Below are 12598 nucleotides of genomic sequence, written 5' to 3'. Positions count from 1 at the left end.
GGGGACACAAGGATGGGGCGGGGAGGAGAGAGAGGGAGTTCCTTCATACAGGAATTTGGTTGAAGTTTCTTACCCACAGAAGTTGAAAAGGGCCAAGGAGTTTAAGTGATGAGCAGGAAGCACAAAGTGCATATATTCTGACCACCTCATGCCCCTGAGATTGAGAGAACCTGGGAGTTTAGGCAGACCCTATGCTATCTAATGAAACAGGCACTAATGTATCAGTGGAGTCACACTGAGACCAAACAGACATGGGTGTTTAAGAAATTCAACCGGGAATTGCCATGTTTGTTGTCGGAACAAATATTACTGTTAATATTTTGATCTGTAAACTTCCAGCATATACACAGTTGGCTTCTTGCTACTGAACAAGCTGCTGACAATCTTGTACATATTCCCAATTTACGCCTTAAAAATATGTTCTTGGCAACTAATGTGTGAGCAAAGTTTGCAGGCTCTTGTCACACACTCCCAAATTTCTTCCAGAAAAAAAAGTTGCCATAATTTAAATTTCCAGGGTAATCAATGAAGCAAGTTCATCTGGAAGCAAGCTGTCATTAAAGAAAACAAACAAACACGTTTTTCAACACCAATGGCAAAATCGTTCCCAGTAGTATGTATTGAATACGCCCCATCAAAGGAGAAGGACAAGGATGTCATCCATGGGGGGTGAGGGGGTGGGGAGGGGGGACTGACACATAGCTCCTGATACACTGCCTTCCTTATCAGCCCTAGGACTTCCTCCAAACTTGTAGAGACCTAGCCCTGATGTGGGATTCCCCTGTGTAAGCTGTGAATATTATTGGTTAATAAAGGACTGCTTTGGACCTATAGCAGGGCAGGACTTAGCTAGGCAGGCAAAACTAAACTGAATGCTGGGAGAAAGGAGGCAGAGTCAGTGAGAAGCCATGGAGCCCCACCAGAGACAGACACTGGGAACTTTACCTGGTAAGCCACAGCCACGTGGCGATACACAGATTACTAGAAATGGGTTAAATTAAGATGTAAGAGTTAGCCAATAAGAAGCTAGAGCTACTGGGCCAAGCAGTGATTTAAATAATACAGTTCCTGTGTGATTATTTTGGGGCTGAGCAGCCGAGAACCAACAAGCATAGCCCCAGGCCAAACCAGGGTTCATGTTGTTAATAGAGAAGAATTGCAGGACTAGCCCTGATTACTCTTCCAGAGGACTCAAGTTCAATTTCAGGTACCCACATGGCGGCTCACAACCATCTGTAACTCCAGTTCTGGGAACCTAATCCCATCTCTGGCCTCTGTGGGTACTATATGTGCATAGGCATACATTCAGGCAAACACTCATACACATGGAATAAAAATAAATAAAATCTTGAAAATTAAAAAAAAGATACTTGAGGGAGTATTGATAATTTTAGGTTAGCCTTGTTTTTCTTGAGAGCACTGGGCTAGCTAGGACTACATAAGTAGATTCTGTATGAAAGAAAGAAACAAACCCAAACCAGACGAGCCAGAAACAGCAATGAAAAAGAAGGCTAATTGTACTTTCACTATTTTTTTTTTTTGAGTTAGTCTCACTGTGTAGCTCAATTTCAGCAAACAATGTAGCCCATGTGGACCTCGAACTCCTAATCTTTGTGCTCAGCTTGCATGTTCTGGGGCTGCAGATGATTGGTATGAGAACTTGTTTTAACAAAAACGCAGCTTGAGACAAAAAAGCCTGAGGATGCGGCAGTGGTGGAATAATGGTGACCATCTGGGATAAAGACAGAGACAGATGGTTTGGAAGACAGATAAGTAACCCCCCTTTGATACTTCGAAGGACTCTCTGGACTCCTGCTCATCGGCCTGGAAGGCGTGCAGAAGGTAGAGGAGCTGCAGGAGCTGGAGTTTGGCCGAGGGTTTGCGTACCGGCAACCTCTGAGCATCGGTCTGCCGTCCCTCTCAAGCGTCTTACTGAAGCAACTTGTGAGTTCTCTTCCAAAGTGTCCTTTGGTTGATCCCAGAGATGATAATGACTTTGAAGACTTTGGGGGTGTGTGTATGGGAATTTTGCCTGTCTAGTGTGTAGTACGACCCAGGCTGACACAGATTCTGTGTTTCAGGACACAATTGTGGAGAGGACATGTTGTCACGTGTATGCCAAGTGTTATGGAGATGAAGGGCTCAGAGGTGATCCTGGGACTCTTGGGAAGAAGGTGAGAATTCCTGGTGGAGGGAGAAGGTGACACTCAATGCCCAGTGCACACCAAGGCTGACATCCTCACAGCCTTCTTTCTAATTCTACAGCTGTAACAAACCTTTGAGGACCTTGTTACTTTACATATGCGATCTTGAAGTTCTGGGAGTGGACAATGCTCTCCCCAAATTGACCAGTATGGAAAGGCATTTGAGACTTGAGCTCCTGTGTTTTCCTGACATCACCATAGCCTGTTCTTTCTATCACACAAGGTTGCCTTTTTATGTTGATTTAAAATTATTATTTTTTTAGTTTATCACTCATTTTATTTTTCATAAATTATTTTTAATTCACGTGTTTGTTGCATTTATTTGTATGCATGTGTATGTATGTACACACGTGCAGGCTACGGTGTCCATGTGGAGCTCAGAGGACTTTTGAGAGTCGGTTCTCGCTTTCCATGATGTGGGTCCCAGGGATTAAATTTAGGTTATGAGTTTTTGTTTGTTTTGTTTTCTTTTTTGAGAGGGTCTGGCCTAGAGCTTGTTCTGTGCACCAGGCTGGCTTTGAACTTACATAGGTCGGCCTGACTCTTCCTCCGAAGTACTGGGCTTACGGGTGTGCACCGTGTCTAGCCTAGGTCATCAGTCTTGATGGCAAGTGCTTTTATTGGCGACCTGGACAAGTTGTTTTACATTTTTTTATTTGTGTGTGTGAGTCTGTGTGAAGGTCACAGATCAACATCTGGAATCTCCCTCAGGCGGCAACTGTCCACTTTAGTGTTCTGAACCTGGAGCTTACCCATTTGGCCAGGTCAGCCAACTGGCCAGCAAGCTGCTGAGTGTTCCTGTCTCCACCTTCCCAGTCGCAGGGATTACAGGCACGTGTTGCCATGTAAGCTCAGAAGTCATGCCGAGGAGCTCGGACTTTACCTCTGAGCCGTCTCTAAGCCCCCTTCAGTCTAATTGACAAGGCGGTCATAGATCCCACCTTTGCACAGGATGTTGCACTTACCAAATATTGACCTGGCCAGCACCTTTTTTCCCCAGCCTAAATGCCGTTCCCTTCCTAACGTTCTTCTCACAGCACAAAAATCAGAGAAAAGACACAGTCTTCGGCTTCGCGCAGCAGTTGCTTTCCTTTTCCATTAACTCTGACTTAACTGGCAGGAAAATTAGTGCCTGGCACTTTGAGGGATGACTAGCCCAGAGAAAGGTTCCTCAGGTACTCAGGGCTGGCCAGGTTCTAAGGGACACCCAGGGGCCAAAGTTTTGAGAGGTGCATGGCCTCAAATCCCTGTGTGAGGTTGAACCAAACCCACCAGCACGCACACTGTTCTGGAACTCTTTAGGCAGCTGGGGCGACCTTGAGCTGAGGACAATTACAGGTGATTGCCAGGCGTGTGCCAGGTGATTGCCAGGTGTGTGCCAGGTGATTGCCAGGCATGTGCCAGGTGATTGCCAGGCGTGTGGCAGGTGATTGCCAGACGTGTACCAGGCATGGTGGCACACACCTATAGTCATCTTCAGCTCAGTGCTTGGCTGAAATGAGTTCTTTTTTTTTTTTTGTATGTAAAGATTTAATTTTATGGGGCTGGAGAGATGGCTCAGAGGTTAAGAGCATTGCCCGCTCTTCCAAAGGCCCTGAGTTCGATTCCCAGCAACCACATGGTGGCTCACAACCATCTATAATGAGATCTGGTGCCCTCTTCTGGCCTGCAGGCATACACACAGACAGAATATTGTATACATAATAAATAAATAAATAAAGTTATAATTTTATTTTTACTTGTATGTGTGCACCCATGCCTATGTATGGACATGGATAAACAAGGCTGGCACCTGTGGAGGAGAGGGCATCTGCTTCCATCTGTCGTGGGTGCTGGGAACTGAACTTGGGTCTTCCTCAAGGGCAGCCTGCTCTCTTAACTGTGGCACCATCTCTCCACCTTCTGGCATGAGTTCTTAATGGCTTTGCAGATTCGTCCTATCAATTTGAAACAGTAGAAAGTATGTAAGGATCTTTTTTTTTCTGAGATAAGGTCTCATGGGACCCTGCCTGGCCTTGAACTTCTTACTTAGCTGAATATGACCATGATCTTTTGTCCCTTCTGGCTTCAGTTCCCAAGCAGCAGGATCAGAAGTGTGCACTAGCATGTTTAGTTTACACAGTCTGGGGACTGAACTCAGGGCTTCATGCATGCCAGACAAGCACTATGCCAACTGAGCTCCATGCCTAGCCCTGTAAACTCTTTGAAAAAGAAATTGGTTAAGCCTTAGTGACAGGTTTGTGTCTCTCACGTTCTTTATTATTAGACTAAAGGACTGAGTTTGGGAACCCCTTACTGTGTGCATGGCACCTAAGTGGTCATTTCTTGAATGCCAGCCGTGGGAGAACTAGAGGATGCTGACTTCCCTGCTCCGTTAGAACCGAGTTATGTTTGGTTGTATTGAATTTACAAATAAAGCATGTCTCGTTGATGTTACTGGTGGATTTTAGGCTAAATAAACAAATCTACCTTTCAAATGGTAAACCAGCATTCCTGGGGATGATACAGTTTGTAAACATGAAACTGAAAAAAAAAAAAGACTAAACAGTTGAGTCAGAAAGAAGCGCTTCCTCATGAGAAATCGGGCGCATGATCCCACAGATTGTGTTAAACAGGGTCAAAGACCTATGTAGGAATAACACTTCAAACTAGAAACTGGTCTTGGTTTGAGTTTTCATAATAGAATGGCTTAAAAATATTTTGGAATCATAGCAATAACCCGATGAGCCAAACAAGTGTCCATATGCCCCCTTTGACGCAGACTAAGAATCTCCACTTCCATGCAGCTCCTCCAGCAAGCAGCGAATGGATTGGTTGATAACATATGGACCTAGTGAGACAAGACGATCTGATAGTAGCGATTAAATTTTTTTGAGAAATGACGAAGAATCCAAAGTCCAAGTTACTTATTTGAGTTTCCTGTCTTCTCAGGGCGAGAGGGGTTTGGACGGGCTTCCCGGCCATCCTGGAGAAGAGGGTGACTATGTGAGTACCGGATATTTTCCTTTCTCTTCTTCCCTTCCTCTCTCCTCCCCACCAGCTAAACTGAGGTGATTTGTTGTGATTATCGAGTCACCCACGATAATGACTGGTGTGGCAAGGTGAACTCAATCCAAGTCTGTTCTTATAAGGACCCAGCTTTCCTGGGTGGCAGTGAAGGCTCTGGGGTCATGGCGGATCCCTGAAGGTTTGTATAAACCCTGGATACCTCACGCCACCCCAGGACGTGCTGCAGGAGCAGCACTCCCCGTTTGTTTATCAGCGAGACAAATGTTTGTTACAAAGGGAGCATGAGGTAGGAGCGCAGAGCGCGGTGGAGACCGTCTTCATCTTTTCACAGAATTACCAGGAGGGTTTAAGAAAGCCGTGGTTTTCAGGTGATTTTCAAGTAGTTCTTTGTCCCCCGAGCCTGCTTTAAAGCAGATTTGCATGTACACCACTGGTTCTCGAGCTTTCCGGTCTCAGTCTGTAGGTGTTTTGTGTTGAGTCGGTCAGTTGAAGAAAGGAGGTCACCCCGAGATGGAGTTTAGGCTCTCTGGAGCATGGAGGAACGGTTTCGAGGTGCCGTGCCTTGAACTGCCATGCTGAAGCATTTTTATTGACTGTTACACAAAAGTTGTTTTTGGGTAAGACAAGTTCCTTCTACCAAAGCCCTGATCTAATCTTTATGTTTTCTGAAGGAAAACATCGCACCCCTGCAACCTTAGTCCTTATGGTGTACAGTTTACCTGCAGGGTGAAATAGAGTTCAGGTTCCCAAGCCCTAGTGGAGCTTGTAAGTCAAGAGGCCTCGGGTGTGCCAGGATAGTCTTGTGATCAAACTGTAAAGCTCCTTCAGAGACAGAAAACGATCACCATTGTGTGATATCTTAGTTAAAGCTAAGAGAATTTTATTTACTTATTTCATAATGACAACAATCCACTGTGCATTAACGTGCACGATATTACTTTATGACAAATGAATATATTTGACAGAACAGAAAGTACCAGCATAAGAACAATGTTTTCCATATTTAGCTTTTAGGAAGCAGCCGAATTTGCACACCTGATTCTTTCTCTAGCTTGCTCTGGTGCCACTATCTGTGTGACTCTTCCCTCCGCCTTATACTTGGGAAAGAATGAGAGTTAAAAACAGAAAATAACACTGGAATGCTGTTCCACCTTGCCCGCTGTGCCCCACGAGGAAGGAGAGGGACAGCAATTACAGCTTCCAAGGACTTTACTAACTCACCACATAAGTGGTCACTGACGATCAGGGCTGCAGGACGAGGGCTCTGGAGCCTCGTTTCTCCTGAGCAGAGACAGAAGCAGGGGTTATAAGCACAAAAACCACAACATATTTGTTGCCAAGTTACAGTTACAATTTTCACCGAACAGGAATCAAATTTTAGGGACTTTTCCTTGTGTGTTCCATACAACGGAAGCCTTTCAGTCCAACCAATCAGATTCGTTTGTTCCTTCTGGGGTCAGGAGCAGCCATAATGCTTCTAGAGAGCTAAAGATGCATAATGTCTGCTTCTATGGCTTAGGGAGGAGGGTGGTCAGCTGTTGGATGGTTCCCAGCTCCCCTAGGGCTTGGGAACCTGAACTCTATTTCATCCTGCAGGTAAAATGGAGTCTGAAGTCAAAATGGCAGTACTGAAGTGAAGGTGCTTTTGCCTGCTCCCTTCAGTGTAACTGGGGGAAAAAAAACCTTTGTGAACTACTGTACATACAAACATAGATATTTTCTTTGCTCCAACTGTTTTTCTCTTAAAAATTATTTTATTTGCCAGAAGATGTGTCTACATACTACATATGTGGCTGGTACCCAAAGAAGTCAGAAAATTGTGTCAGATCTTCTGGAACTGGAGTTATAGGTAGTTGTGAGCTGCCATGTGGGTGTTGAGAACTGAACCTGGGTCCTCTGGAAGAGCAGTCAGTGCTCTTAACCACTGAGCCATCCATCCTTCCCTCTAGCTGTTGCTATTCTGAACTCCTACACTGTCTGAATGTAGAGTATAGCTGCCAAGACGCATGTAAACCAACCTACTTGGTAGTTTTGGGAGGCTTGCTCAACCCTCCCTCCCTTTTTTTCAGTAAGCACAGCCTTACTGAACACGAGTTCTTGCTCTTTCATTTAGAAATAAGAGAAATATTCCTTCTAATTTTTCGATGATGTTTAAAATGTCCTGTGCTATTTTTTTGTACCTGTGGGGTGGGTCAATGGGTGAGCATGTGTGTGTCACGTGGAGGTTGCTTTTGGGAGTGGGATCTCGTCTTCCATCTTGAGGCAGAATGTCTTTTGTTTATACTTAGGCCAACTGGCTTGGAAGCTTCCAGACAATTCTATGCCTCCCATCTTCCTACATGAGTGCTAGGATCATACCACAGCTCGGGCTTTTTAACGTGGGTGCTGGGGACTCAGCTCATCACATTGGCACAAGTTCCCTTGCCCACTGAGTCATCTCTCCAACCTTCTTTTATGCTTAATATAATTCCTTACAAGAGAAGATGACTTCACTGTGTGCTGTTCTCTGAATAGCTCTTAATATTGTTTTTTCCCCCTAAAAATGGGTAGGTTTTCCTGCTCAGCGCCAGAGATATCGCTGTAGGTGGGATGCTGTCAGAGGTGCAAGCACGCATTTGTAGACTCCAGCAGAATGTGTCTTGGGAACAACTTATTCTCCCCGATGTCTTCTGTTAGTAACTCAGCATGCCTCTCCCGAGCCCACCCTCCAACCCAAGGGTGTAAGATAACATCCTGAGACTGGGAGGATGGCTCAGTGGGTAAAGCTCTTGCTGTGCAGTCTTGAGGACCTGAGTCTGGATCCCACAACTCTGCGTGCATATATCGCTGTGTGTGAACCTGCTCTCCCAGGACTCAAATGCAGCTAAGAGCAGGAAACTGTGTGTCCAACAAGGTAGAAGGCGAGTCTGTCCTCCTGACTTCCACACCTGGCCATGGGCCAGATGTGTTCCACTCACACATGAACACACGCACACGTGAACACACACACGTGCACATGCACAAGATTAAAATAAAAATTGTTATGTTCATTGACTTTGTGGGTGAGGAAATAAAAAAGGGCTCAAAGGCCAGGTGTTCCTCCATGTTTGGGGTCCCAGCTGGGCTGATGAGAACTTCTGGGGCTCTAGAGACTGGACTGGAGGACCCATTGCCGGGGTGGTATCTTCTCTTTTGTGCCTGGCATCTCTGCTGGAATGCTGGATGGACACAAAACTCAAAATATAGCAGGAGATTCTAATATATTTTTTAAAAAGTGGGCTGGTGAGATGGCTCAGCTGGTGTGAGTGCTTGCTATGCAAGCCTGGCAGCCTGTGTTTGACCCCTGGAATCCACAGTGAGAAGAGAGAATCAACTCCTGCAAGGTGCACCCAGACTTACACACATTCGCTGTAGTACCTTGCACCCGAATACATGCATGCTTATGTACACACGCCCTTGCACCCGTACACATGCATGCTTATACACACACACATGTATACACACATGTGCCAATAATAATAAACTGCAAAAAATTAGAAAAGATCTACCAGTTTTGGTGGTATGTACTTATAATCTTAGTCCTTGGGTGGAGGCAGCAGGATTACAAGTTCAGAGCTAGCCTGGGCTACATAGCAAGACCCTGTCTCAAACAAACCCAAAACCTAAGTAAGAGAAATGCAAAGTTGACTTCCCAAATACTATAAGGATAGTAAGGGAACAATTGGGCAATCTCAACAGAAAAATTGCTGAGGCGAGGCAGTAACCTTAGGGACGAGAAGGGAATCATTGATAAGAAAATGTTAAGCAATAGTTTATTTCTCCATGAGACCACAGTTTGAGCTATCTGAAGGAGATGCTAGACACATCTGAGATTTGCAGTTTTTTCTCATTTGGGAGCTCAGCTTGGCCAGATGATGAGTTTATAATCTGATGACCTTGTAGGCTTTGTCTGGTCAGGTGTTGGAAGATGTGAAACTCTAGGGACCATCAGTGTCCCAGCCCTGTGCCCGGCATCCCTGCCGGTTAGAATTGCTTTGGTGGGCACGGAGATAGCTAATTAGTACCTTCCTATGTTTTTCTTCACAGGGACAAAGAGGCCCCCGGGGTCTTCCTGGACTTCGAGGTGAGGAAGGGTGTCCAGGTGTGAGAGGTCTTAAGGTGAGTGTGCCCTTGGACTTTGAGATCCTTTGCCTTTCATGATTTTGTCCCTTGCGTTGGAGAAAGATCTTAATTCCTCACCACAATTATAAAATCTCAACTCCTAAGGATGAAGATTGCCTGAAGGAAAACCTGTAGCCTTTGTAGGGAGGTGGTCCCAGGACACCCAGGAGTGATGTGAGGATGTAAGGGAAAGTGACCTAAAAAGACAACATCAGTTAGATTCCATGCTGTGGGGACAACAGGCCCATGACAGGAGCTCTGGTGGTCAGTGGTGAACATGAGCCTGAGCCATATCCACTCAGACACAAGAGACCGGGAGATCCTACTCCAAATCTCCAGGAAGGGGTATGGGGCTGGTCCCAAGAAGCTTTAATTTCTTAGTACTTTAGCCTGTCCTGCATTTGGGGAGAGCAGGCTCTGGTTCCAGAAAAAGAAAGAAAGAAAGAAAGAAAGAAAGAAAGAAAGAAAGAAAGAAAGAAAGAGGAAACCCTCAAGACAAGGGTTGAGTGTGCTGATAGTAGGAAGGTAGGGAGGCTTGGGATCCTGGATTTAAAGGATTTAAACAGCTAAGGGGAGATGAGCAGAATGCCCCCTTAGAAATGGCTGCTTTAGGTGGCTCTGAAGCTTCCATGATTGGAGGGTCTCCTTCAATAAGTTCAGAAAAAATATCTTCCCCAGTCATACTGATTGTGTCACCCACTGAGCTATATCCCCAGCCTTCAGTCCTTTCTGTCTCAGTTTTAATTAATATGTAAGAATTGTATCTATGAATGAATTCAGTGGCTTATTTCAGTAGCTGCACATAGAATGCAGCAGCTGAATCCAAGCTCCTCCCTCTTCTGCTCTGCCCTATTGTTGCCACTTTAACTAGGGAAATATATTACATTTGTTTCTGCTGCTTTTATTAATGATGTAAAAATGTGCTACATTTGTTTAATTAGGTAAAGATATGTTTCATTTGGTTCACCTTGCCTGCCTAAGGCACCTGATTGGTCTAATAAAAAGCTGAACAGCCAATAGCTAGGCAGAGAGAGGGTTATGTGGGACTGGCGGGCAGAGAGAATAAGTAAGGAGAAATCTTGGCTGGAGAAGAAGAGAGAATGAGGGAGGGCGAGAGGGATATGACTGGGGCCAGAAACGAGGCAGCCGTCAGGCAACCAGACAGGAGAAGCAGTGAAGGTTAGATATACAGAAAGAAAGGAGAGTAAAAATCCCGGAGGCAAAATGTAGATAAAGAGAAACAGGTTAAGTTATAAGAGTTAGCAAGAAATGTGCCTAACTAAGGCTGAGCATTCATAACTAATTAGTCTCTGTGCCATGATTTGGGAACTGGTTGGTGCCCCAAAAGAAAGCCTGCTACAGCCGCATTGCCTCTGCGTCCTCTAGTGATCAGTATTCTACATTTGGGTTGACTTCCTATTTTTACTTTTAAAAACTATATATTACTAGTCTTCTTTTGTGTCTAGCGTATTTCATTCAACACAATGCCTTCCATTTCCAACTGGCAGAATGTTTCTTTCTTTCTTTTTTAATGGTTGAAAAAAAATCCCATTGTGTATCTGTATCACATAAAAAAATCCACTTCTCCATTGATGGGTCCTAGGCTGCCTTCCTACCTGGGCTATTGTGAACATTGTCATAGTAAATGCAGGCATGTAAGTATGGTTTTAGCATGGTAACTTCACTTCTTGGATCTGTATACACAGCTTAATTATTTTTATTTCTTTCTGACTTCAGGGAACAAGAGGATTTTCAGGAGAGAAGGTAGGACCACCTTCCCTTTTCTTTCCCTGGCTGGCAGCTTCCCTGGGAAACACAGTACTGAGTTCATGCCCTGTACGGTTTCAGTGAAATGCCAAATTCATAGACAAGGATGTAGACCTTCCCAGCTGACTGCCTGGCTGATGGACTGACTTTAAGACAGATATTTTAGCGCAAAGATTGTGACATACATTGCTATTTCCAACTCTGTAATAATTGGACTACCATTATCTATCACATGATGGTCTAAAAAGAGTTGGTTCTGGTCCAAGGTGTGGTGGGGAGAGTGGGGTCACAGTGTACATACAGGGGAGGGGTGATTACAATAAATGAGTAACTTTGTATCCAGATTCAGAATCAAAGTATCTATTTGTTGGCTTATTTGCTCTAGAAATATACATGACACACTTTGTGTTCCTCTTGTTACCATGGAGTAGAGTTTACAAAATGATAAGACAGACCTGGGCTCAGGGTGATCTTACTTATGCATTCTAGAACCGTCCATTACATCCTGTGACCTGGGGCAAAGGTGTCACATCAGCAATTCAAGAGCTTGCTAGATGTGTTTATCGTCATATGCTAATTCAATTTTACTCGGGTTTAAAAAAGAACTCTTTTAAACTTGATTTTCTTAGGTAGACAATAAGTATAAAGCCACTCTTTTACATGTGTGGCATGGGTTTCATTTGGTTTGTGAAATTCTGACAGTTCTTCTTCAAAAGATGCTGTCTCTGTCTTTTTCTGTCTCTCTGTGTCTGTCTGTCTGTCTCTCCCTCTCTCTTTCCTCTCTGAGTGTTATGTTTTTAGACAGGGTCTCACGTATAGCCTAGGCTGTCTGAACTCTTGATCCTTCTGCTCCAGACTCCTGAGTGCCGGGATTACAGGTGTGGGCCACACCAGCTACAAACGTCATTTTTAGAACGTGACATTGACAAAGGGCTTGCTCACTTTCAGTGCTGAGTTGCAAGAGTCTTTCTTACCCTTTCTTACCACACTTGTGTATCCCCCTTGCTGTTTTTTATACATCTTCCTCTTCCTCTTTCTCCCTTCCTCGCCCCTCTCCCCCCCACTTCAGCACGGAACCATCTGGGAAAGCAATAAGGACCATTTGGGGAAGACCAAATTGTTACTTTTTAATAATTGGGTGTGGTGTTCACACTGTTTCAGAAGCTCTGTGCTCTTGTCAGCTGAAAAAGAAATGAACATAGAAGAAACACTCTATCCCGTGGTCTCTTGTCTAACTTCTGCCCTTCTTCCCCACAGGGCAATCCTGGTGAGGAAGGTGCTCGGGGCTTAGATGGAGAACAGGTATGGAACTCTCTTGCTTTATATTTTCTGCCCATTACTCTGGCTCTATCTGTCTGTCTGTCCATCTGTCTGTCTAACTCTATCTATCTATCTATCTATCTATCTATCTATCTATCTATCTATCTATCTATCATCTATCTATCTATCATCTATCTATCTATCATCTATCTATCTAT

General features: G+C 44.5%; 1 protein-coding gene across 1 annotated transcript in view; it reads left to right on the top strand.

Moving 5' to 3' along the window:
• LOC126499892 (collagen alpha-4(VI) chain-like) overlaps positions 1-12598 on the top strand; it is a 104128-nt gene that overhangs the window by 32748 nt on the left and 58782 nt on the right. The window contains exons 11-16 of the mRNA XM_050139366.1: positions 1799-1944; positions 2082-2174; positions 5136-5189; positions 9279-9350; positions 11091-11117; positions 12378-12422. Of these exons, the coding sequence (XP_049995323.1) occupies positions 1799-1944; positions 2082-2174; positions 5136-5189; positions 9279-9350; positions 11091-11117; positions 12378-12422 (437 nt within the window). The remainder of the gene's footprint in view (positions 1-1798; positions 1945-2081; positions 2175-5135; positions 5190-9278; positions 9351-11090; positions 11118-12377; positions 12423-12598) is intronic.

Source organism: Alexandromys fortis, unplaced genomic scaffold, assembly GCF_014885135.2.
Source record: "Alexandromys fortis isolate MF-2015 unplaced genomic scaffold, M_Fortis_MF-2015_v1.1 scaffold_36, whole genome shotgun sequence".
Taxonomy (NCBI): Eukaryota; Metazoa; Chordata; class Mammalia; order Rodentia; family Cricetidae; genus Alexandromys; species Alexandromys fortis.
Note: the sequence above shows the minus strand (reverse complement) of the source record. Positions and strands in the feature narration are given on the sequence as shown.